General features: G+C 44.0%; 1 protein-coding gene across 3 annotated transcripts in view; it reads left to right on the forward strand.

Moving 5' to 3' along the window:
• The window catches only part of RNF183 (ring finger protein 183), an 80,487-nt gene extending 64,167 nt beyond the window's left edge, over positions 1-16,320 (forward strand). For 2 of the 3 annotated variants that reach the window (XM_069241360.1, XM_069241363.1), the window contains one exon: positions 15,492-16,320. In XM_069241360.1, the coding sequence (XP_069097461.1) occupies positions 15,617-16,189 (573 nt within the window). In that variant the 5' untranslated portion in view covers positions 15,492-15,616 and the 3' untranslated portion in view covers positions 16,190-16,320. Of the gene's footprint in view, positions 1-9,701; positions 9,927-15,491 lie in introns of all 3 variants that reach the window. The other variant, XM_069241362.1, reaches the window with a different exon arrangement.
• Positions 16,321-27,822: the final 11,502 nt, after the last annotated feature.

Genomic DNA, 27,822 nt, shown 5'->3' on the forward strand with positions numbered 1-27,822 from the left:
GCCCGTTTTCCTTAAAGGAAAACGAGCTGCAAATAGAAAAAATACCGAAACCTTTTTGTTTCGGTTTTTTTCAGAGTAGCACCACTGCCTGCTCTGAAAAAATAATTTTGTGAGCATTCACAAAGGGGAAGGGGTCCCATGGGGACCCCTTCCCGTTTGCGAATGAGTTACCATCCACTTCAAGTGGATGGTAACTGGAGCGGGCACATCGGGTGCCGGCGAGACCCCTTGCTCCGGGGAGACCCCCCCGGGCCGTGATAGCTAAACTCTTACACTATAGAGACAGGGACTCCCTCCTGCAGAGGGCCAGGGAGTCGGGCCCATTTAAAGTCGCAAATGGGGAGGTGACACTGTTCAGGGACTTTACCCTGGAGGTGCAAAACAAGCGATCTTCGTTTCTGGCAGTTAAGAGAGCCCTAAGGGAGGAGGGAATTCAGTACTCGCTACTCTACCCAGCCAGACTAAGAGTGATACTGGAAGGGAAGACAACGTTCCTCCAATCCCCTGAGGAGGCATGGGAATGGCTTGAGTCACATGGCCCCCGGGCGGGAGGTTCCACAGGAGAGGGCCCGACCGGGGGCAGTGCTCGCCGGGCCCTGAAGGGAAGGAAGGCCAAAGACCGCAGACGACTGGCGCCTACACAAACACAGAAAGAGAAAGGCAGGAAGGAAGCACTGGAAGCGGCGGCACGCATGGGTGGTGAGGCATCCCCCCAGGAGGGCTCTGGGAATGAAACGGACGACACGCTGGTGTCCTCTGCGGGAGACCTGGAGCATTCGACCCAAGCCCCGAAGGTGACCCCACAAACGGCTGACGAACTTGGCTAGCCTGAGCCTGCGGAAGGTGCCGGGGACTGGGCATGTCAAGTGAAATAGCGGCCCCTCCGGACTTGGCCACCCCCCGGAACAGAACCTCGCCTATTCAGAATGGCGAGTACAGCTGATCAAAGATTGAACAAGTTGCACGGTTGCATAGTTTACTGGGCATCCTACAGGTTAGGAGGTGCCCTGGGGATTGGGAGTTGGGATACACAGTTACAAGTTAATATGGCAATGTGGGTGGCAGAATTTGATTGCGGCAAAGTCATGATGATGCGGGAAAATAACTTCGCGACCGGAGAGAAGCGGGGGCATTGTCACCAGATTGAAATCATGAAATGGCGGACTATAATTTATTGACCTGGAACGTTAGGGGGATGGGCACACCAGCTAAAAGGCACAAAATACTCTCTTATTTAAAGAGAAGGGGGGTACAGGTGGCATTACTACAGGAAACACACTTGGCGTCTGGAGAGGGAGAGAAGCTAAGGCGCAGGTGGAGGGGGCAGGTGTTTGCATCGGAATACTCAGCCTATGCAAGAGGCGCGTTAGTATGGATCAGAGCGGGGGTCCCCTTCACAATGACCTCTTCCAATATAGACCGGGAGGGAAGATTTGTGATATTAGAAGGGAGGCTACAAGGTATCCCGATAGTCTTGAGCTGCATATATGCCCCCAATCAAGACCAGGTCCCCTTTATGACGAGCCTATCGAGACACCTCACACGCCAAAGCGCTGGAGAGCTACTAGTAGGGGGGGACTTTAACGCAGTGCTAGACACAAACATGGACAGGTCCACCCCGCCTCTACAAGGGGCAGCGACAATCAAAACAGCCAAAAGGCTGAGTGAGTGGCTGGACACGTGGGGGTTGTCAGATGTCTGGCAAATGCATCACCCAACGGCTAGAGAATACTCATATTACTCGGGTCTCCACCGAGTGCACACAAGAATTGATAGAGTAGTCTTCACAGCAGGCCTGATAAGTAATATGACACGCTCGGAATACTTAGCCCGCACTTTGTCTGACCATAATCCCTTGTTAATAACGATGAGGGTGTCAGAGGATAGACCCCCCATACCATCATGGAGGCTGTCTCCTTCGGCTCTGGAGGACCAGGCGTACAGAGAGGCCCTACGCGGTCACTTGGCAGAATATATTGAGACAAATAAGGGGTCTACTCCCTCTAGGGCCTTGGAATGGGAGGCGCTCAAGGTGGTGACAAGGGGCTTCTGCCTGGGGCAGTCGGTAGGGGTGAGGCGCACACTTGAAAAAGAACTGAATGCCCTGGAGAAGGATATGCACGAGAGGGAGCTGGGACAAGGGAAGACAGCGCAGGAGAATGAAGAATATAACCGAGCTTGTAGGGAACACTCCCGCATTGAAGAGCAACTCCGGTGCCACGATAGGCAAAAATATTTAGCATCCCTACATGCGGAAGAGGGTAGATCGGGGAGACTGTTGGCGTGGCTGGTCCGCCCGGGAGGGCAGGGTGAGCCCATCACATGTGTAATAGACGGGGAGGGGTCTCGCAGACTCAGGCCGGGCCACATAAACGACGCATTCAGGGAGTATTACTCGCAGTTGTACGGGAAACCCGACGAACTGCAGATGGAATCTCTCGATAGATACTTACAGCAAACTCCACTACCAACACTGAGTGCAGAGGAGAGAGACAGCCTGGGGGGACCAGTAACGATGGAGGAAGTAAATGTAGCGATAGAACAGTTAGCACCCGGAAAGACCCCAGGGACAGACGGTCTCCCCATGGATTTTTATAAAAAGTACAAATCGCTGCTGGCCCCCCAATTGACAGGGATGTACGCGGAGGCGCTGCAATATGGAGAACTACCGCACACAATGCGGGAGGCTTTAGTGGTACCGCTCCCCAAGACAAAAGACAGGGAAGCTCCGGTGACGGACTTCAGGCCCTTATCAATGTTAAACAGCGACTTCAAAATACTAAGTAAGATAATGGCTGCTCGGTTGCTCCCTCTTATGACCAAGTTAGTGCACGCTGACCAGAACAGTTTTGTCCCCGGCCGTAGTACCTCCCTGAACCTGAGACGGGTGTTTACGATCTTGCACATGCCCAGGGACCGGAGGCCGCTAGAGGGGGCCTTACTCGCGGTGGATTTCGAGAAGGCCTTCGACTCCATCAGGTGGGACTATTTAAGGACTGTGATGCTTAAAATGGGGCTGGGGGAGAAGTGGGTGAAATGGGTGGACTTGCTGTACTCATCCCCGTTAGCGAGAGTTAAAACCGGAAGGATGATCTCCAGTGCATACCCAGTATACAGGGGAACTAGGCAGGGCTGTCCTTTGTCCCCACTACTGTTTGCCCTGGCAATCGAGCCCCTGGCATCGCAACTGCGGAGTGAAGGCGTGGGCAGGGGAATTATTTGGGGTCCGTCTGAACTTATAGTTTCTCTGTATGCAGATGATATACTTATTTACATGAGGGACGTGACAAGAGGACTCACGTGGGCATTGGGGATATTAGAAGACTTCGGGGGCATATCGGGACTCCGACTTAACCGGAGGAAAACATATGTATTCCCTGTGATGTCAGATAGTGCACGCCCGGATGCGTGCCCAGCTGATGTAAATTGGGCTCCGCGGACATTTAAATACCTAGGCATACAAATATTTCACGAAATAAATGATCTTAGGGACGGCAACCTCGGTAGGACACTTAGATCATTGCGCTCCTCGGTGGGGTTCTGGAGATCATTAAAACTAACAATCATGGCCAGAGTGGCGCTCTCATAAATGGTCATGCTTCCACGCCTCCTCTACTATTTTGCTAACTTACCACTACAGATCCCCGCGGCATGGTTCCGAGAGTTGAACGCCTTGCTCAGAGAACTGATATGGGATGAGGGCCGCAGAAGAACCGCGCTCTCGACCATCTGTAGACCGACGCGATTGGGAGGCCTGGGCGCCCCAGATTTCGTAGGTTATTACCTGGCGTCCCAGTTACAATGGGTGGCCGGCTGGCTAGCGGGTAGGGGGCGGCTGGACCTGGCTACCCCACATGGTGAAATTGACGTAGCTCAGATTACAGCAAATATGGTAGGCAGGAAGATGGCCCCCATTAGAGGCAACATAATGTACAATGTGGCGATGAGATGCTGGAAACAGTGTGAGAGGAGGACCGGAGTGGGGCCACCGTATTCTCCCGCTCTGCCGCTGGCGACCGTCGCTCTGGATACGAGAGCGGAGGGGCCAGGGGGACTGGGACTGGGACCTTGGACGAGAGCAGGGATAGAGACAGTGGGGGAGCTATTCAGGGAGGGGGTGCTGAGGAGCTTTGCTGATGTAGTAGGGGGGGGGAGTCCCAATAGGACAATTTTTACTCTTTGGAAGGCTGGTGCACACCCTGAAGGAGTATTGGACCACGGTCAACGCAGAACCCGCTCCCCACGGGGTGTTGCACCTCCTGCTGACAGAGGGAGAGGAAACCCACCTAATAGCCAAAATATACAGGGCCCAAATAGAGGTAGCTGTGGACCCCCTGCGATCCCTAAGAGAAAAATGGGTGAAGACAATTGGGCGGGATCTGACCGAGTCAGAGTGGACCAGAGCACTTGCTTATCCTAGGGTGATCTCACGCAACACTAGACTGAGATACATCCAGTACAATTACCTACACAGAACATACCTTACTCCCCAACGGCTGTACCGCATATACGGGGGAGCCCAAGACTTGCCCCAGATGCGGAGACGGTGATCCCGACTTTGATCATATGATGTGGGGATGCACAATACTCCAGAGGGGATGGGAGGCGATGATGGCGAATCTCACAGAGCTGTTCGGGACGGAGATCCGGCCAACCCCCGACATATGTCTATTGGGCCTCAGAGCTAATGCCAAATGGAGAAGGGTAGAGAGTCGTTTCCTTGACCTGTCCCTAGCCCTCTACAAAAGGCTGATTACGAAGGGCTGGAAGTCGATCGCACCCCCCTCACTGACAGAATGGAGAAGCAATGTCACAAGATGGTCCAGAGCAGAACTGCGGGTCCTTAAGGCCGAGGAGGCCAGGGGGGTTCGCCAGACCCCCATCGCCTCAGAGTGGGAAAACCTAGTGACAAGCTGGGACGGCCTAACGAAGGGACCAATGGCACCTGAGGGGATGGGCTGAATTAGTTGAGAGGGTCACCTGATGCGCTTGTAAGGGAAGGTTCCAGAAAACAGGAGGGGAGGAACGTCGGGTGCCCCGCCAGCCCGGGCGCAAAGGGAGAGAGTACAGGGGATAGGACGCAATGACTAAAAGAACGGAGGAGGGAGGGGAACAGTAGATAGACCACTCCTACATAGAATGAAACTCCATGACGACCCCCCCACTCCTTGAAGTTCAGCAGGCACACCCACATAAGCCATTAAGTTTATATATAGTTTGTAGCGGAGTTAAGTCTGTTATTAGGTCACCAATATAAAAAGTAACAAGGGGCACTGAAAATACTGTCTCCATAAAATCGGATTGATTATGCGTAGTGGGCAATGTTATACAAGTATTATAAAAATACCGAAATGAGCAAGTAATTGTGGAACACAATACAAACAAAGCAAAGGACAACTAAGTTGAAGTGTATAATAATGACAAAATGTTACTGTAAAATGACCTACATATGTAAAACAGCAAACAGTTCAATAAAAATATATTTGAAAAAAAAAAAGTGGATGGTAACTGCGAGTTGATTTGCGACCGCTTTCGCGGTCACAAATCAACTCTATATCGCGGTGCGAATCGCAAATAGGAAGGGAACACCCCTTCCTATTTGCGAGTCGGAAACACATTTTGCAAGTCGGTACCGACTCGCAAAATGTGTTTCTGCATCGCGTGAGGCCTTTTGCGCCTCGCAAACTGCGTTTTTCGCCGTTTGCGAGGCGCAAAAGGCTACCTACATCTGGCCCTAGATGAAGTAAACATGGGAAGGCTGAGAGAAAGCTAATGTTCAGTTTTGAACTGATTACCCTAAAATACTCCTATTCCAAAAGAATAAGTGCATTTAGACAACACTTCACCTAACTCAGAGAGCCAAATATACTAGCATTTGATGTAGCGCAACACAATATGACAGCTTACTGCGCTGCATCAAGGGGAGAGAGCACGAAGGCACCATAACTCCAAAGATGGCGAATGTCCGCTCTCTCTATGCGCTGACACACACAGTGCGCAGTGGTGCAAGGGAATGTGCATTAAAGGAAGGATTGTTTTTGTGCCTGAAGGGCCACATTCCTGCACAAAAACAATCCTGGGAGACATTACCCTCTTTCTATGTACTGCAGAATGCAGAAGATGTAGAAATAGGAAAAAAGGAGGAGAATTAAACATATTTCTCCTTGTTACACCTCTATTGGAATGGGGTACCATTTTGACACAATCCCAAATTTGCTATTCTTAGGTGGATACGTGGGAACACCCACACTCCACCCATGGGATGCCTCCCCAGTGCAGAGTAATGGAAGGCAATGACTTCCCCTGCCTTGAGTTACTCTAGATTTACTATGCCATGCACTCACTGAAGCCCTTACGTTGCCTTGCTTGACACAGTGGCAACTCAAGGCCATCCTAAATCTAGGCCAGAGAGTTGAGTCCCTGACACATTGGATGTGCAAGTATTGTTCCAGTGTATATGTTGTCCACACCTCACTGACATTGAGTTCCTGCTCACGGTTAGTTAATGCTTCAGCTATCACCACATAACTGTCTTCTTATCCCAGTTCTATAGAGCAGTGTTTTTCAACCTTTTTTATGCAAAGGCACACTTGTTTCATGAAAAAAATCACGAGCCACACCACCATTAGAAAATGTTAAAAAATGTAACTCTGTGCCTATATTGACTATACATAAAGTAATTCTCTTGAATAGGAATCAAATAAACACAAAGAAAGTATTTTATAATTACTTTATTATGAAATAGTAAGTAAACAGAAATATGAAAAATTATAAAATACTTTATTCAGTGCGCAACCTGGGCCTGTTTAGCTGAACACAAAGCTGATATTCTGGCTGGAATCGAAGAAAGACACACACGTAGCTCTTCGTCAACAGCTCTCAGTCTCTCTCTGTATTTAGTTTTTATAGCAATCATGCTTGAAAAGCTCATCTCACACAGATATGTAGTGGAAAATGGGAGCAATGTCAAAATAGCTTTGTTTGCCAGAAGGGGGAACTCCTTGGCAGTATCCAACCAAAAACTGTCCAAAGGTAGATCAGCAAATCTTAGCTTGAAACCACGATTTTGTCTCAGTTCAGTTAGTTCCTCCTGCTCCTGTAAAGTCATGTCCTTTCCACCAACTGATGCTGAGCTATAAGGGTCCCTAACCCAGTCAAGGCATTCAGTGGAGACTGAAGAGAAATAAAATGACAACTTCTCCTCGAGAGTTTTTAAATGTTTAACTATTATCTCACACAGTGCAGCAGTGTGAACACCTTGCCATTGCTTGGTGAGTGTGAACATTTCAAGATTGCCACTTTCCACGTGTTGATGCCAGAGTTGCACCTTTGAACGGAATCCATTTATTTTATCTGTACTTGTAAGCAGGTTTTCATTTCGGCCTTGCATTCGTGTGTTCAGTTCATTCAGATGATGAAATATATCTGCCAGGTATGCCAGCCTTGCACACCACTCATCACTTGCAAGCAGCTTTGCGTAATCTGACCTCTCATTTGTCAGAAACACTTTAAGTTCCTCCCGCAGCTCATACACACGAACCAAGACCTTGCCACGCGACAACCACCGGACCTCCGTATGAAACAGCAAGGTTTTATGCTTCGCTTCCATCTCCTCACACAAAGCTGCAAATATGCGAGTTTTCACGGGTCGTGACTTTACAAAGTTTACCATGCGCACAACATCATCCAACACATGAACTAGGTCTGCTGGTAAAGTCTTGGCTACGAGGGCCTCACGGTGTAAAAAACAATGCGTAACAATAACATCTGGATTTCTTTCCTTCACTCTGCTTACAAAGCCTTTGGTGCGCCCGACCATGGCTGCAGCTCCATCGGTGCAGACACTTGTGCAGTTTTCCCACTTAAGTCCTCCTTGTTCAAGGTATTCTGATGTGACCCGAAAAATTTCTTCTCCTGTTGTTTTTTCTGGCAATGCCTTGCAAAAAAAGAAGTTTTCTCTAATTGCATCACCATCAACAAAACGCACATTGGCCAAGAGTTGAGCATGTCCACTGATATCAGTAGACTCGTCAAGTTGCAATGCAAATTTCTCACTGATATGGATCTTTTCCAAAACCACACTTTCGATGTCTGCAGACATGTCATTAATACGTCTGGAAATTGTGTTGTCTGAGAGAGGGACTTTGGCTATTTCCTTAGCTGCTTCAGGTCCGAGCATCTCCTGTACAATAGCTTTGCAGGCGGGAAGTATTAATGTCTCTGCCACAGTGTGCGACTTTTTTGACTTGGCTATAAGTTCAGCAACTTGATAGCTAGCTTTAAGAGCTCTTTCATTTACCTTTGTGGTTTTTCTCATGAAAGTTGCCTCTTTCTCCGTGTTTTCACGCAGGCGAACAAAATAGTCTGCATTCTTGTTTTGAAGCGAAGGGTGTTTCGTTTGGAGATGGCGTTTAAGTTTGCTTGGGACCATAGCACTGTTAGCTAGCTTTTCACCACACACCACGCACAGTGGAGTTGGTTTGTTTGCATCTCCGGTGAAAGTAAATCCAAATGAAATATAGCTTTCGCTATATTGCCTTGTGCCAGAGAATTTGCTTGAGCTAACCATCTTTGCTTTCTTTTGATCCCCACTCATACTTGGGCTCTCATCTGGCTCCAAACTTTGTTTAGAGTCCAGTTCTTTCCTTTTCAAAAACATGTCCATCACTGCAGTATCTCACTGTCACTCAGTACTTACTGCGCTTGTCTCCTCCAGATAGCCGCTGTCCAGATCCATCAGTCAGTGCTCTTCTGCTCTTCTGCTCATGTTTCCTCCAAATCCAGATCCATTGGCGCTCTTCTGCTCATCGGCGATCTACTGCGATGTCTCCTCCTGTCCTCCTCCTGTTAGTGTAACAGTGACACCGGAGCTATTTATAGTCCTTAACATCAGTGGTGGGATTCAAACATTTTAGTAACCAGTTCCGACATTCAAGCATGGTTTAATATTTGTTTCTTTAATGGCAAACAAAAACGTTGCGGACCGTTCTCTGCTCAGCGGGGATCGATCCACTGATCCCCGCTGAGCCGGCGGATGACAGCTCCGTCTCCGCAGCTGACATCCGCTGCTCCATAGCGCTGAATAGGGCATCCAATCAGATCTGACAGGCGGATCTGATCGGAACGCCCGTGTGCAAGAGGCGAGCCCTTACTTTTATTCGATGAATAATAAGTACTGAATAATAAACTTTCCAAACTACTGCATAATAAAAATCATAGTAATAGTCAGAAAAAATCACAATGGTTATTGCTATTTTGATTTTTTTTTTTTCATCTTAATTTGTCTCACAATATTATATGAATGAATGCGTGGTTTCTACATCTTGCTCCCAGAACGGATCATGTGACTCACGGGCATGTGCCGGGGGCCTATTAGAGTGGAAGCCCCTTTATAGTAATAGGCATTGCACAGGTGATGGTACAGGCATGGCACAGGTGTATTTTTTGCACAGGTTAACACTAACGGCGCAGTTTCAAGGGTCAAGTATCAGGTTTTGGAGACTGAGTTCAATCTGAAACCTCGGAGACGCTGGTTTAGAAGCATCTGGTTACGTAGACATCAAATTGGTTCAGCACCTCTGCAGCAAGTTTATGCAGCATCGAGGTCCCTGGAAGCAACACACTGTGACTAATCTAGGGCACTGAACCACTTATCTTTCTAATCACCTGAAACACCTGTGGTTTGTGTCATCTTTCTACAGTTAAAGTGCTGGAACTTTCATTGCTATGGGGCTCAATGTTACCAGAATAAAAGTACATATATGCATAACTCCATGATGAATTCCTCCATGAATTCCACCACGATGCCCCCAATGAAATCTTCAATGATGCCCCCGATGAACACTTCCATGATGCCCCCGGTGAACGAATCCATGATGCCTCAGATGAAAAACGCAATGAATTGTGACTCTGACTCCTTCTGTGAGGTAAGTGCCATTCTAGTTTTGAATCCTAGGTACTCTGCTTGAGAAACAACTTGTGTTTTGGTGTGTATGAGAGGAAGAGGTGTATGATACATCTTTAATTCTTATTAACTCGCTGTAGCTCACCTCAACTTTGAGCACTCAATTTTACTAAAATTAGCTGTAACTACAACAATAATACTGTTAGACCTGGCAGCCTTGCTATGGTTTTCTCTAACTTTTTGCATTCAGACCACATGTTTTAGAACTAGACCACAGTAACCTTACCTTCTCCGTGGTAGACCTCCTTCTCCTTGTCTCTCGTTACCGCCGCTCTCTCGTCCTCCTCGTCCCGCTCCTCGACGAGACTCCTTCGTCTCGTCCTGCCCTCGTCGCGCTCTCCCTCTCTTTCGGCTCCGGCCCCTTTTCACCACTCCCCCGGAAGTCCTGAAGCGTTTCCCTGGAAACAGGGAAACGCGTCATCGACGCCCGGAGCGTTCCCATGGAGACATGGGAACGCGCAACGGGCTTTCTCTGCGAGAAGCTGGTTGGCGCTGGCATGGACGTGGTCCCCCGTTCACAATGCCCTACAGTCCGGCGCCCGCCGCCCTAGTGGGCGGAAATTTGACACTGCACACCAGGCAACATCTCGCGGCACACTAGTGTGCCGCGGAACAGTGGTTGAAAACCACTGCTATAGAGTTCCCTTTTCTATTGTTGGTATATTACCTGCCCCAGTGTAGTTGTCTTCTTTCTCCCTTGGTAGTGTTCAATTTTTCCTTACCTTGTTCAGTTCTCCCTTGGTCACTTCCAGGTCGCCTAATCATAGAAAGTCTTTGCAGTTCCAATGTGTATTCTTAAGCATAGTGGACTGGAATGCGTTGATGGAAATAATGTGTGGGTGAGACAGGATGTAAAGTAGTCATTTGCTATTATATTATATAAATACTGAAAGATGGGCCATTAGGTGGAGTTTCCTTTTCCCTTTTAAACCTTGTGCCGGAAACCCTCTACCCAGCCAGAGAAAGAAATGGAGTCACCGCTGAGACCCACTGAATTTCGAGTGAAATCTGGCAATCAGAGCAGGACCCTTGCAATAGTGGAATTTAATTGAGTGAAAACACTGGCTGGAACGTGTAGTGTTTATTAATTATTCCAAGAAAAGACCATCTCTGCCTATGTGGTATGTGTGGCAGAGTTTCCAAGCCCATTACCATGTCAATACTTTGAATGCAATTCAGTCACCTTATTCTGTTTTAAACAAGGAGTTAGGCCTCAATTCCTTTGTGTTCTATACAGGAGTCAGGGTGGTCTCTCAGTCTCTGTTTTGAAGGGTAGGATAGCAGAATCATTGACTTCGAGCAGATTGCTCGTTGCTTTAAAGGGTGTTTTCCTTCAGTTGATCCCCACAGGGCAGCAAAGATGCAAACAACCATGTTGGACTAGTGAGTAAAGTACTCATCCTTCCTGGATCTACCTTTCACTCGCCCTGTGACCAGTGTGACAGTGCATCATGGAGTGTGGGGGGGTAATGACTGCGGGTTATATACTATACATGGGGGGGGTAATATACTGCTCATTGCCAATGGTGAGTGAGGTTTACTTCTCGCAGTAAGAGCAGTGACCCTCTGCGTGCTGATTGACTGGACAGCTAGAATACGTTTTAACCATTTGGAATGCAGCACCGCAAATTAAAAAAAATCTTATGTTGGTTTAAACAAAAATGTTTTAGGGTCTTCACCTGTAAATTATAAAATTTGATTTTTTCTCAGCTGTTTGTCCTACTTGACCTTTGTTCTGCATCAGTTCTGATACTTGAGGTGGGTAAAAAGGCCGTCTTGCAAATGAAGACATTTTCTACTAAAGAGAGAGAACATGTTGAGCACTTTTATTGTTTTTCCTCAACTAAAAATTACGGTAAGACCTCTGAATCGTTTGTGTAACCATAACATTGAGACCACTATAATGGGGAAGTTATAGGCCTATATAATTCATTAATGTTTATAAGAAAACATTGCAAATATCTGGTTAATACATTACACTACAGTTGTTGGTAGAGAGCAAATGTCTTTGTTATTAAAGGTTGACTAGACTATGATAAAACTAGAGCTAATATTTTCACACATGCTGGTAGGAAGAAATAAATTGCAATATTTTTTAACGTTGATGGTGAGCGTTAATGTTAATTACAACATTTTAGGAAATATATTTAAAAAAATAGGGTTTCAGTCTAACGCCATAATTGGGCTGCTGATCCTCTGATGGTGGCAAGACTCAAATTCAGGTAAATTGCTCAATGTTAATGTGGTTAAAATCCAGAGAGTTGGAAAACAAGGATGCCCTTACCCACCAATAATTTTCTATATATCTATTGAGCTGCAACCAATAATTCTGAGAGAGTTTAAGAAACGTAATGTATACTGTATTAATAACATTCCATAAAATACAGTCTTATGCTAATGATGTGCTGATGATTCTTACAGATCCTGCAAAATGATTCCTAATATGTGGGTTATTGAAAACAGGATAACCTGTGTTATTGAAAACAGGATATGTGTCAGGATATAAAGTTAATTGGTACAAACTAGCTTGATGGTCGCTTCAAGCGGAAAAGGATCTGTGGTCTTCCAGAGTGGGACAAAATACACATTACCTACATAGTGATCTATTTTACAAAAGAGGAGACTATGATCATAAGTAATTTAGGTATTGACAGATAAAACAGGTCAATATTGGATTTGTGGGTGAAGTTAAATGTATGCAGTGTGGAAATGTTATCTAAAGTGTTTCTGTGGGAAGACAATAAAACTATATAATGGTTTAATAGTTTGAAAACTCAACAGGTGGGTTTGGTCAACCTATATTTAAGGCTGATCATGAAGCCCCCCTCTCCTAGTTTTATGGAAATTGAGTGCTATTCTTTTTACGGGGACTCAATAGATTTTTTGGGGTTTTTTTGCAGCACAGCAGCAGGACGTCTCTTTTCTCTGGAAATATATCCTGACTAGAAAAATTAACAATCTGATCCTTTGCTTACACAAGATGACAGATGTGCATCTAAATGTTGGGCTAGATATGTGTCAGGTGGTAGGATGCAAAGGCTTAATATCTCTTCAGTTACCTCTTCAGTTTCTAAAAAAAAAAAGCATGGCTTTGAGGACTCTGACAACTCTCATCGTGTAAAGCTTAGGTCATCAATGGACAATATTTCATCATCATTTAAGTAAGACAGCAAATCTATTCTGCATGTGAATGATATGACCCTGAGAGGAAATTATATGAATTTTAAAAGTACAAAGTCAATTATTCCTTTCCAGAAATGTCTGACTGATTGGCAGGACCATTGGTAGAACATTCTGGCTGGCACCACAAATGCAAAATTCTGTATTTTTAGAACAATAGCTATATATTGTATCACACTGAACAAATGTTAAAATAAATCACTTAAAAATATTTTTAGCTAAACTATGCTGAAAGTGTAAAAATCCAAAAGGGTCCACATGAATACGATGTTTAAATGCAAATGTGTTTTGAAGCATTCCACTTATCCTCAGGTTATGAGATTAGTAAATACCCTGCTTCCTGCTTGTTCAGTGATCTGTCAAGCTATGGTAAAATATGAAGCTATAATGCAATTAAGCTAATAAAGCTCAACAAATTATTTGTGAATGGAATTCTATATTTAAATTTAATAAAGATTATTGGTTATAAAAATGTCTAGACTAAGTACTGCAGACTGAGTTACCTCAAGACCCAGGGTCAAGAAGTCACTTTGGAAAGCTCTTTTTTTTGGCTGATTGTTAAACCTGTAGAACTGAGAGGCTGTTAAATGTCTTGGAAAAGCTGGAATCATCTATATGACAAAGGGTAATGTTATGATGATCAACGGCCCTAATTTGTCCAATTTCGCTACAGAGTGTTAGTTCTCCAAATTATCTATAGCAATCCAAAGTATTCATTTGTTTAAGATAATTTCTGTTTATGTATTAACATAATTAACACATTTTGAAGTGTTCTATTTATAATTACTCTTGTTGAATAAAAATAGGTTACCACTTTAAAAGGCATGTTAGGTGCCAGTCAGACTAGATACCGAAGGAAATTTTCTGCGAACATATGGAAGAAATGTATTCGTGTTTAAGAATACTGTGGAATCATTGCTGCATATGAGAAAAAACATAGGAGGTCTCCACCATTTAAAGGTAATGAAGAGGCACATCAATAGATCCAGGGGTAGACTCTAGGTGACAAACATTTTTCAGCTAAAGTGGTTAAATATACTTTCCATACTTCAGTATGGCGCACAACACATAGCTGTGGGGGTAAACCATGACAGTTGTATGGTAAAATGTTGGCGCTGTGTGGATATGATGTGCGTGTGAACCTGTGCTGTTGAATGAAGTGCGAGTACAAAGAGGTGAACTATTGATGCAATGAGTGATAGGAGGTGTCTTGCCTCAGAAGGTCTACGGTCATGTTAATATTCCCCGGCACAATAGTTTCTTAATTCAAGTAACTGAGGAATAACTGAGCTGGAGCACACCACTCGGTGGTGAAGTTGCTCCCAAATAACCAGTGTCCACTCGAAACAATGTGAGCTTGTTGAGTGATATTTACTTTTGGATCATTAACCAGGCAGGTCAACAAATAATTGCAGAAGAGCTAAGCTGGTTGGCTTTGAATGGGAAGAATGGTCAGTCACTAACAGATTAACTTCTAAATCACTATGACACTGTAAATCTGATGTCAGATGAAAGCCTATTTGAGGGATGGTGTACTGTTGATTTTAACAATGTCTTTAAAGTACAAACTTTCACTGCACCAATACTACTTTAGTCCACATGGTCACTGTACAATGAAAACTTTCAAAGAAAAGTGCATTTTCGATTATTCCACTGGCCAAAACAGCAGCACATCCATAAATTTGTAAAGCTCAGATCATGAACTACAAATCCATTTGTTGCCACTCCCAGTCACTCAAATGTCTCAGGCAGGCTGGGGAAAGAAAACAATCTATCTGTACAGCTTAGAACCTAGATTTGTCCCCTGTCATTCTCAAACCATTACCTCAGTACAACCGAAGAAGGGGTGCCTGAAGGTGCAGCATCATCAGGTGAGGTGGTCTCTGATGATCACAAGGAAATTAAGACCTTGTCCATTTATGGAATATAGCTGTCTTACTGAAAAAGCCTTTGCATGCCATAGATCTTCCAGACTACTGTTCACTGGTGTTCCAGGACCCTCAGCTAGGCTGTCCGCGCCTAGAATGGCTGTGAGTCCCACACTCGTAGAGGGTTCGATCTGTAGCATAGCCATGAGGGTGCAAAAGTGATGGGAGTGATGGTGTATTTCCAGTGATTATGCCAGTGTTAGCAAGTATGCTCCAGTGGTGCAATGTGGGAACTGCAGCTAACCATAGGGTCCTCATAACCTAACTACTTGGATAGTACATGATTACCATGTGGCCAGTTGTTCGATTTACACACTTAAAATTCTTCAAGGTCAAGAATTTACTAGTGATACAGAACATGTTACAGTCAGAAATACATTTAAAGATCTCCTAACAACTCCTGTATTTTGTTCTTTCAGGGAAATGATGTGGGCCGTCATGGCAAGAGCTGATTTGTTTATTGACCCACTGGAATATGTTGCTGTTATTCCTCGGAGTCCCTGACTCTCAGACTTGAGGACTGGTAAACACTCATCCTTGCACAATGGAAGAAGAAGTGACAATGAGGGAGCCGGAAGCAGATTGCCCCGTGTGCTGGAACCCTTACAACAGCACTTTTCGAATCCCAAAACTACTTGACTGCCAACACTCCTTCTGCTTGGAATGCCTGGCCCGGTTAAGCCTTTTATCACAATTCAGGAACCGATTGCAGTGCCCTCTATGCCGACACCAGACAGTGCTCCAGCCGGACCAGCTCATCACCGATCTGCCCCACAACGAGGCCGTCCTCAGCCTTCTAAGACTCGAGCCAAACCAGATAATCCTGGAAGGCCGGCAGCTCTGCTTCAAGGATGAGCGCAAATCCCGGTTCCATTCACGCCCACCCACAGTGTACACACTCACGCTAGGGATGGAACCAGAAAGCAGGGAAGAGACACCTAACAACCCGGAGCAGTCACAGATCCCCAGCATCCCCAGCGAGTCTTCAGACCACAACTGCTTTCGTAACCCTGAGTTTCGCCTTTTTGCATACGTAATGGCAACGATCCTCAGTGTGACTCTTCTGCTCATTTTCTCCATTTTCTGGACTAGGAAGTTTTTATGGGGAGTGGGATGATTTTATACAATAGTCTGGGATGTCTCATCTCTCACAGTCTTTGCAAGACATTTTTGCTGTCGCATTTTGTAGCCAAAAAATAACAGAAAGAGAATAGTTGATAATAAAAATACTGAACATTTTTACTTAAATCTGTGTTAAAATTGAAAGATATATGGAGTGTCATTTCCAAGGTCATGTTGAGACTCTGAAAGACAATCCCACAATGTGCAATTAGAGGAATATTTACTAGAATTAAATATCAGTACAGTTCAATGATTTAAAGAAACCTTTACCATTACCTTTAAATATGATATTGCAAAACCTCAAAAGACCTGGAGTACACCTGTAGAGATACCTCCACACCAATGCCAAATCCCTCTCCACAACTGTGGAGCTGTGATAGGTGTGGTGTAACCAACAGGTAAGTTGCATTGCTTCAGTTGGTTAATAAATTAATTTAAGGTGTTAAATAGACACCTGCTGCAATCTTGGTAACAAGCAGTGCTTAATTTGAGCCGGTGGTTTTCGGTGCCTAGCACCGGCACTTATTTGTCAGCTGCCACATGGTGGTGCTATTAGAGATGGTGGTGTAATTTAGAGATGAACAGAACAACAGTTGTTTATTCATTCAATATGCATTAAAAACAATCTGTTGCGAAGCCATTCTTATAGCTTTGGGGGCCTGGAATGATGTGACTTGTCATGCTTCCAGCAGTGTGAAGGTTAGTAGTTGCATAGCTACTGTCCTTGGCACTGGCAATGGGTGGTGCATGCTGCAGTAACCTCCTGGGGCCCTGGTACCTACTTTTTTTCCAAATTAAGCACTGGTAAGTATAGGCCAAGAACATTATTGCTGATTAAGATGTGTAAAATAAAATAGTGATGTGTTGAATATCTGAAAAATTACTCTGCAAAATTTGGGGTTTATGGTCGTTTGAATGGGAAACAGATTTCTACTACTACTCCTCTCCTAGCCAATATTTATTGGCATCCTTTAGCCAATGTTCTTCAAACTTGCCAACAAAACTCAAAGCAAGCAGACTATGTTTCAGAAATGTTGGTGACATTGGTCAAGCTGGAGCAAGCGTATAAGGCGTGATGCATCATCAACATAAATTTGTGCACTGTTGAATGTCATAATACACACATGCATTTTTGTGTGTGTGTATATACATGCTCACCTACCTGTCTCTCACTAGAGTGAAGGATGCAGTCACCTCAAAGAAATGTATGCTTTGCGGTGTATAGTGATTGAGCACTTCTGTCTTGTCTGATGACAAATGGGATCCATTTGACCAGCCACTAGTATTTCCTTTTAATCCGTGTGACTGTCCTATTTCCATAGATCATCAATTCATCTGGAAGATAAGAAATTCTCCTGTCTCGTCGTATCAAAAACATTACCAGTAGGTAACCAGACAGTCACATTCTTGCCACAAAGTGAAAATATATATACATTGTCTATATAGTATTTTTCCCCCTTCAATATGCCCCTGACTGAATGGCAGTCTTATAAGTAGAGAAGACCTCCTCTACAGCGATTCTAGATGCTGGGTTCTTCAACGTGCAGAGCGCAGACATCAGGATTGTGTGGTCTATTTACAGGTACACGCGAAATGGGACAAAGAATGTGTGTTGCAGGCAATGTGTTTCATCCCCTGTCATGGCTCACAGGGGTTTAAAGGCGCGGGGAAGCACACATCAGGGGGGGAGAAATATTAATAATATAACAATAGTTTTAAAAACTTACCTGCTGGGTTGCTCCTCGTCCCCTCAGCAGGCACAGGCTCCCAGCCTGCCCTGCGGCCAATCCAGATGCTGCTCAGAGCAGGATTGGGATTGGCTGGAACGCCCTTCCAGGGCGCTCCCAGGTAGACTGGTGCCTGTGCCTTTTTCTCTCCAACCCGGCAACACAGTGCCGGGCTGGAGAGAGCAGAGTGCGCATGTGTGTTTGGCTGGCCCGAGACGACTGGCTAAACACACATGTGCACCTACTGGAGTGCACAGTGCACTCCCCCTCATCCTCATCATCCCCCATGGCCCCGCCCCTTTAACAATGTTAAAGTTTTGCAGCGAATGTGACGCTCCGCCACCATAGCAGAGGAGTCGCCGCTCTTCATGCCCTCAATTTGTGTCTGGCTGAGTAGTGGTAAGAGGCAAGGAAAGGTGTACAATGATTGCTGTGTCTCAGAGAGAATGCAAGACATGTCAGAGACAGTCAGAACTTTGAACAAAAGAAAAATAGCTCAAAACCGACAGTTTCATAAGCTGTTCCTCACCCTCTCCACTGCTCTTTCATAGGTTGCTGCAGGAAAGCACCAGGAGGGAATGGAGTGATCCAGAGTACCTCATCCAACCTTGTAGGAGCAGTCTGTTCTGAACTTCTAGCAGCAATGGACCAGGAAGTGGCTTTCTACATTGAAATGGATCCTGATGTAAGCTACTTTGGCAATTGGTCCATGCTCCCATCCATCAGTAATCCAACAATACTAAGAGGTTATGTAAGCCGACTTCAATAACATAGGCTTCTCATCAATCGGCAGTAATTGTGTCAGGTGCCATCCTAGACAACGGACTTCATTGGGGCAGAATTCTGAACAGCAGCAAATCCAACTTTCCTAATGACAATACCAAGATCCATCAGTGGCACAACACAGATTGGGTACATCAAAGTTGCTGTCAGTCACAGAAACTAATAAACTCTAGGGATGACTCATTGGGTCTAGAAGGGCAACACAAATAACTCGCTCAGTAGACAGTTGAACATGAGTCACTTCTATAAAACGGGTTAAGGTCCATCACCAGGTGTGAGAATTAAATGCCCTCACGTCTCGGAGAGTGAACAGCCAGTATTGTTGCAATGACTGTGATAGAATCACCTCGTGAGATCAGTTTGGATGTGGGAAACAACTTGGGTTTATTAACCCAGTATATCGTTAACCTTAGTTTGGGCATTATTTTCTGGAATTTGATGCATGCAAGTATTTTATGCAACGTTCGTGAAATGCAACAAGCATGTCCAGAAATGGTGCCTGCTGGTGCACCATCACCACAGACATAAATTGGATTTCTGTTCCAGAGCCCTATATCCAGCAACGTTCGCCTAGTTATGAATTTATTTGCATAATTAAGGAATTGTAGTCTCTGGCCTGGAAATAAAAAGCAAAACGTCATCTACTTATAAACAAGAGTGGCTGTATGACCTCAATAGTGGACATTCTAGTGTCCACTAGTTAGTTGAAGCCGAAAATAAAGAATTACAGAATACTTAGGACTTTTTTTCCTAATAAATAATATTGTTTTTGTTGCATTGGAGTTTTGTATACAAAGCACTTTGGCCCAGGTTTATCATTATGTAACGCAACGCAGCAAGGTAACTTACTGTGCTGCATTACGTGACCGGGAGCAGGCTGGAATGATATTTACCAAGATATGACAAATTCCTGTCCTCTCCTTGCGCTGGCACAAAGTGCAGCCTGACCCCAATGCAGGCACCCTTGCACTGCGGTACAAGGGTGCCTGTGATACAGGCAGGATTGTTTTTGTGCAGAAAGGAGCACCTTAGAGGAAATTTCCTTTTCTAAATATGCTGCAGAATGCAGCACACTTAGAAAGAGGAAACAATAAGGTGAAATGAAGGTATTTCTTTTTGTAGCGCCTGTATCAGGAAGACGTAGAATTCTGGCACAATCCCAGGTCTACCAGTGCTGGTAAATCTGGGGATGCGTCATAATGCATTGGTGGACACGTGGGTACACCGACACTCCACTCATGTAATGCCTTCACTGCTCAGCGTAATGTAAGCCACCAATTTGTGCTACCTTGTGTTACACCATATTTACCAAGCCACGCAGGGTGTCTCTCGTGGCATCGTAAATTTCATTCTAGTTGTGTTGCATTGCGTGCTGCAAGGGCGATGCAACACCTTGATCATTCTTGCCCTTTATTTTTGTGGGCCTTTGTGGTAGTATCAGTCAAATTTTAAGCATATGAAACTGAAATGCTGCTACAGCTGTCAGTGACACTTCCCGTCTCTCTACTGTTTAGCATAACCTTGCCTTTCTAAGTATTGTGTTATGTAACTGGGATTTAGTGTATGCCAAACTCACCCCAAGTGAGTATACTGGCATAGGAGGAGCAATGGCAGTGCAATTGCAAATCTGACTGTGTTACTAACATAATATGAAAGCATGGAGATTAGAAAAGTCATATTTGAGTATTTTCTGAAACGTGTGAAAGTGGACAATCGTACAAAGAACCAAGGGGAGAGTGTTCTCGTGGTGGGCCACCAAGTAAGAGGAAGAGGCCCCCCGTTCTAGTGAGATGAGTTCCAGGGGGCTCTACCAAGGTTAGGGTTGAGGATCTGAGAGCTCTAGTAGGTCTGTAAAAGGATACTCTACTGCAAAGGTAGCGTGGAGTGAAGACCTTTGTGGGAGTGGCAGAGATGTTTGAAGATAGCACATTTGCATATTGGAAGACAGTGACATGCTCTCTGCATAGGAGTAGACAGGGATCAGGAAGAAAATTGCTGCACTGTTTTGGGTGGTTTGGAGTTGTGTGAGAGAATACTCAGCATGCCCACATAATGAGCATTACCGTAATCCAGGTATCTTGTTATGAGGGCTTAAGTGACTGTTTTGAAACGTTGCGAAGCCATTTGAAGATTTTGCCCTTGTTTGGCTCCAAAACCTGCAGTTATCTGCTCCTTTATAGATAGTGTTGTCCACAATAATGTCAAGATCTCTTGCGGCTTTAGAGGGGATGGGAATACAGTCAATTGCACTAGGCCACCAGTCGATGGACCTTATGATGCTGGTTTTGCTTATTAGACAGACCCACGTACTATCGCCATTTAACTTAGGAAATGGTTCATCATTCAACTGGGCATTGATTGTTCACAGCCCAAAAACCTATTTCTGGTCGCGTTGACATTGTCAGCGATAAAGATAATTAGTTGCGTCTCATCAGCACATGATACAATGTCAAAGCCACAGGCTCTGGCAGTGGCTGCTGGTGCGTGGGTGCAATATAAATGTTAAAAAATGTCAGACTGAGGGAGGAGCCTTGCGGAACTGCACAAATTATAAGAGGAGGCCCCAATTTGTTGGATGAGTTGGGGTCTGCCCGAAGGGAAGGCCTGATACCAATGAACGACTTTAGAATTTATGACAATCTTGTGCATCTTTTTGATTAATATGGCATATGACACCATATCATATACGATAGAGAAGTCATGCAGGCTGAGGACTGAGAGTCTGTCCTCATACAAACTTAGCCTGATATAGTTGGTGACTGCCAATAGGTCAGTATCAGTACTGTGAGCGACCCTAAAACCTGACTGTGAAGGTTCCAGAATGATGTGCTCTAAATAAAATGTTACTAAGCATTTATAAGCTTTTCAAGGATTTTGATGGGGAAAGAGAGTAGGGAGGTGGGATTGTAATTAGTAGTCAGAAGGTTTTTAGGTAGGATGAGAGCATTGGCATGTTTCCTGGCAGTCGCTTATGTGAAGAGAGAAGTTGAAGAGGTTGTTCAGATAAACACTGAAGAGGTTAGTGTTGGAGGAGATGATGTGGGGGCAGGGGTCATCGCAGGAGTCCAGTCTTATTCAGTGCATGGCTTTCTCCACTTCTGAGGAGGCAGAGATGGTATCATAGTTCACAAGGGTACAGTTGATATTGAAGTTCAGGAGGGTACCATTTGGCTGCTCCTTCTAGTGTGATTTCCCTGACTGGCTCTCCACAACGGGCCTGGGAGTGCCACCATGTGCAGATGTGGAGAATAAGGTAGAGCAGTTTTTACCTTTGCTCCCTGCTGTGTCCCAACAGAAAGCATGGATAGTAAATGCAGACAAAAAAAGAGGCCCAACCCTTCCAGTTGACCCCTTATAAAACAATACAGCACTGCTTTGCATAACCTTGCATCAGTGAGGCGTTCCACATGTGAAGCATGGGCGGACCCATGCATCAATCAGTGGACTGTGCCAAAAACTCAGATTTACTAACATCTGTAACCAGGGTTTGCGCCAAAATGGTGCACTTACCCAAGGCTGGTGTAACAAGAAGAAATATCTTTATTTCGTTTGTTACTTCCTATTTGCCTGTGTGTTGCATTCTGCAGGAGACAAAGAGGAATACGCCTTTGACAGTAGTTTTAGTGCACCAAGGTATCCGTTCCTGCAAGCGAAAAAACCCAACTATTCTGCCCACAGGCACTCTTGCATAGTGGCGCTAGGCTTCCACAAGCGAGAGCAGAAGTGTGCAATATCTTTGTATATATGGCACATTTCTGCACTCTCCATTTAAGTCAACTCAGTAAGTTGCCTTGCTGCGTTGTGTTGCATGAAAGCTTCGTAAATCTGGGCCGAGATATCTGAGTTAGTGCATGTTTTGCAGAACTCTGAAACACAAGTCAATAATTGCCTATTTGTTTTTCCAAGCTTTGCAAAACATTCACTAAATGTCAAATAAACACCAGGCAAACATAAGGAATTATAAAAATGATGGACATCAGAGAATAGCTGTAGAGTTGTAAAGGCAGCAGGTCTTCTTCAAACTACAGTGCTTAAAAAGTGAAACTGAAAGAACCATGGTTTCAGCAATGTGTAACCTTCTATGACACATTTCATGTAAAACTAGGCCCAGGTCTGGAGAAAGAGAACCTTTGTGGTTTAGAACATCTTGCTGTCGTTCTGAGTTTAAAAAATATTCACAGACCCGAGGGATCTCATTGGCATGTGGGCCAGGGGAAAATGACTGGCGGTGTTGTCTGGAGACAGCCTGTTCAGAGATCGAGATTTGTGGCCCATCTATACTCATGCATGCTGAAATTAATTACTTCAGCTTGTGTAAAGTAGAGATTTTCATGCATAATGTCTAAAATGGCTTTCATACATGTAGAATGGGATTGTGTAATTCCTTTGCAAATATACTTTTTAATCATGTTTTTCAATACCTCCCCTTTAAATGTATTTTGTGCACGTACTTTTGAAATACTGTACCCCTACTGCAAATACATGTTCTTGAAAGCATTCTCAAATGGAGTACACATGCCGGCATGTACATGCAGCATGGACTGAGTATCTTAGTGCGTAAATGTAATTTTGTGGATGCAACGATGGATTTTCATTTATGTTAATGAAACATAAGGAGCAGAGTTTGTCACATCAGCGTTATTTAACGTGAACACCTTTAAATGGACACGGTGTGCATATAACACACACATACAATAGGGAATGGGTTAGAGCAATAATAAGGATGCTGTGTATTTAGGGGCGTAGATATTGGTGCAGCAGGTACAGTGACACCAGGACCCACCAGCCTGAGGGGCCTTCAGAACCCTGATTATTGCTGTATTTCACAATTCAAACTGTGGCCACAAGATCCATTTCATTCCTTCCACTAGGGCCCACGACACACTGGATACACCACTGTATATATGATAAAAGAGGTGAGTTCATTTAATTTATCCAATATGGGACCAGTGTTCTTTCATGCAAATTGTTCTTGAAACAAATGTAAATCCAATTTTTGTTTCATCATTCCACCTTGGGCCTGATCACAAATTGCATGGTACTAGAGTAATGGTAAAATGTCATACAATTCTACAATTACCCTGCAGTAAATCCGCACCAGTACAGTGCAATTACAAGCAATACTTCATAGAAGGGGGAATTGCCATGTGGGACTGGTCATAAAGACATACAAAATTCCCAATTCAATGTGTTTATAAACCCATATATTTATCACCAGTGCTGAGCATGTGGTAAATGTATGCAGGTACCTGTGGGCTGGGCGTGGTGTGGGAGAGGGCAGAAGAGGAATTAGGGGAGGGAAGAGGAAGATGCTTTTTTCTGGTAGGAGAAGCATTGTAGGTTTCCCCTGTTAAAAAAGTATGGCTTGGCTGCTGCTGCTGCATCAACAGCCTCGTGATTTTTTCAGGATGGAATTACCGGTTGGAAAAAATAGGTATTGTTCTACTGCACCCTTAAAAGTGAGTGTGTGAAATCAGGTAGAGTGAAATTCTATGCTGTTATTTGCTCTGCCTGATCCAGAATTGGGGTCTAAGCAGGGATACTGGGTGTATCATTACACTTTTTTTTATCAACCAGGCTAAGTAGGAGCAGAAACCACAAAAATGATAATTATTATTCACTACAAAGTGTATCTCCAGTCTCCCTGGGCTGATATAAGGCTAAATGGAACAAGCCAGTAGCTCCTAGTTCTCAGCAAATTATGCATTTAACCAACTGAACTACCTAGTTACATTTTCTACAGAGACAACTTAGAATGTTCAGCTTTATTTAGTTATCCTTATTAAATATCTCTGTGTATTAAAAGACAGTTCAAGGTACTCCAGCTACTGATCTACCAAGGTCCTGAGGATCATCTGTGAATGACAGGATGAGAATTTATGGCTCAATTATTTTTATTGAAAATAATACATTTGTTAGTAAGCAAACTAGTCCTACTGATCAGGTCCTCCAAGTCGTCTGCCTCTGAATAATAATGGGTAACAGGTGCCCTTCAGTAGTGGTTTGGAGAAAATCTCACAGGCTTTCTCTACCCTGAGGATGCCAAGGCAGTTTGAAAGATGGGCTGCTACCGGAATGACGGTGGGTAAGGCTCCTTTGGGGAGCTGGGTTTAGAGTTGCTGAATACAATATGGCTTTCTGTGCTCTGCCACAGCATATTTCTCTACCACTATGCCACCGGGTACTAAATGTGTGCTGCAGACCTAAATTCACCCTCATGTCTATCCTATCTGTACTGTCTCGCCGCTGGGTCACCCGGTTATGACACCCTGCACACTCATGGGGGGAGAATGTCATCAGCTTTCTGCTCTGGACTCACTTATAGGCTAGGTGGGGAGGATGAGACCATTCCGATAGTGGCCTCTAGGGGTTCACTTCTCTTGTAATTGAGTCTGAATCTGGGCACAGTGCTCATCAGCACTCAAAAGCAATCATCCACTTGTGTCAACAGCTCTCGGCGGTGGCAGAAGAAGAATGATACTGCTACTAGGAGCCTTTCACGTGTGCGCCCATCTTGGCCTTAACTCTGCCCGTCCCCTCAGGAGGAGGAGTTTTTAGAACAGGGCAGTAGGAAAATTTCTTGCCTGTTCCCTTTACATATATTACTGTTAGTGAATGTGGCTCATTGCATATGAGAGAGCCTGAACATTATACAGACTGGCTCGTTGAAAGAGGCAGAGAAGCCTTTATGCAATATTTCTGAGCACCAGCCACTGGAGATGAAGATGTACTTGGCAATATATATATATATATATATATATATATATATATATATATACACACCAAAAATACCCGAAATATCAAGGCTCAAACGTGGCGGTCTTGACATAGGAACGGGAATCCCATTAACATGCAACACATATTTCTTAGTCCAATATAAAGAAAAGGTCAAGACACAAACGGGCAGTTGCAAAATATATTAACAAAACCAGAAACGGTCTTCCTCCCAACGCGTTTCAGCCATAGCCTTGTTCACGGATGGAGGAGTATTGCATACAACAAAAATAAATACCCAAACCTAAACATAGAAAAAGGACTCAGTCACATTCAGTACATATATCAGTTTGGAAACGGTGGGTGCCATCTTGTAATGGTTTGTAGAACAATTTGCACTGAAACATCATATTTAACAAACGCATAGTCTTTTTTAGAATATAATCCATTCCAAGTATCCTATATCATATAGGTTTCATATTTAAGGACCCAATTATAATCAAATACTTCCAAATACAATATTTTGTCTTAATGGTAATAATTGAATCCAAATAACTACAAAATCAGTATATCCAACAATCACTGTTATTTTAGTACCCCACCCGAATGTATACTTAGAGTCCAACAAACCCCGACACAAACAATATAAAATCTCTTATATACAACAACATCCCACACCTCAATTATAATGTCCACTCATGTGATAGGGAGAACTACAAGACTAACTGATTATCTCCCAAGGTGTGTATTCATCTCTTCACTCAAGTTCAAACCATTAGGAGAAAGAGTCATAAAGTTGATAGTATATTTGGATTCCAGGGTGCGTAACATTTTTTGTCTGTCACCACCTCGAGAATTTGGTTTGATTTCATCACGTACGAAATAACTCAATTGTCTTTCATCACCTTGGTGCATCTCATGGAAATGTCGTGCCACAGGGTAACTACGATCAAAATTGCGAATAGATCTTACATGTTCAAACATTCTCTTTTTCGCCTTATGTATCGTACTACCCACGTAGATTTTATTACATGGGCATCTCAAACAATATACACAAAACTCTGTATTGCATGTAAAAAAATCTCTTGATCTCATAATCTCTTTGTCCATTACCCACTTTTACATTTTTACAAGCATTGCTGTATCTGCATGCTTTGCATTGGTGACAACAGTAAAAACCCGAAACTATAGATCTTCCACTGTCAGATTTATTACTACTCACCACCATATTCTGGCTTAGATTATCACGTATTGATCTACCCCTGCAGTAAGGTAACGCAGGACTATTGCACACAAATGCCTGTAGATCTGGATCTGTCTAAAGAATATGCCAACTTTTGGTGAGTGCCTTCCTCAAATTATATTTCTGATTAGAGTAGGTCATAATAAACCTAATCTTCTCATCAGTGGTAGTATGATGTTGTGTTCAATATAATATTTCAGATCTCGAACATCCCTCCACCTTCTTTACAGCCTGCTTCATAATATTGTTGCTGTAAACTCTCTCTTCAAATCCTGAGCACATGACCATACATTCCTGCTGGTATTTCTCATTGGTACTACAGATTCGTCTCGCTCTTAGTAGCTCACCATATGGGATACTTTTAATCAGATTAGGTGGGTGGGCACTCCTGGCATTCAACAAGCTATTACCTGCTGTTACCTTCCTATATAGCCTAGTGTGCACCAAGCTGTTCTCTACATTAACTTCAACGTCTAAAAACTGGATAGACGTATTGCTATGCTGCTCACTTAGCTTCAGATTGTATTCATTGTCATTCAAGGCTGCCACGAAATTCAATGCCTATTCTACATCACCTTTCCAGATGATTAAAGTATAATCTATATACCAGCACCACAGCATAACTTTGTCCTCATAATCTGCTATATTGGATGACACTTGTTCCTCCCACCAACCCATAAAAAGGTTTGCATATCTAGGAGCAAAACATGTACCCATGGCAGTCCCTTGAACTTGCTTGTATATTTGGTCATCAAACAGAAAGAAGTTATTTGTAAGGCAATACCAAATCATGGCACAGATCATTTCAGTGTGCATTAGATGTAATATAGATCTTAGGTAATGTCTGACTGCTGTAAGGCCTAATTCATGTTGGATGCATGTGTACAAACTAGTGACATCCAGTGTCAAAAGCAAAAAATCCTCCTCCCATCCCAGGCCATCCATCATCCTCAAAAATTGTGTAGTATCCTTCACATAGGAAGGTAAACATTCCACAAAAGGCCTGAGAAAAAAAATCTATATATCTTGAGGTATTCTCAAGTAATGATCCCATTGCTGACACAATCGGTCTGCCAGGGGGATTTTGTTTGTCTTTATGCAGCTTTGGCAAAAGGTACAACACCGGGATTATAGGATGGTCACATTTGAGAAACTGGTATT

The sequence above is a fragment of the Pleurodeles waltl genome, chromosome 6, assembly GCF_031143425.1.
Source record: "Pleurodeles waltl isolate 20211129_DDA chromosome 6, aPleWal1.hap1.20221129, whole genome shotgun sequence".
NCBI classification, from domain to species: Eukaryota; Metazoa; Chordata; class Amphibia; order Caudata; family Salamandridae; genus Pleurodeles; species Pleurodeles waltl.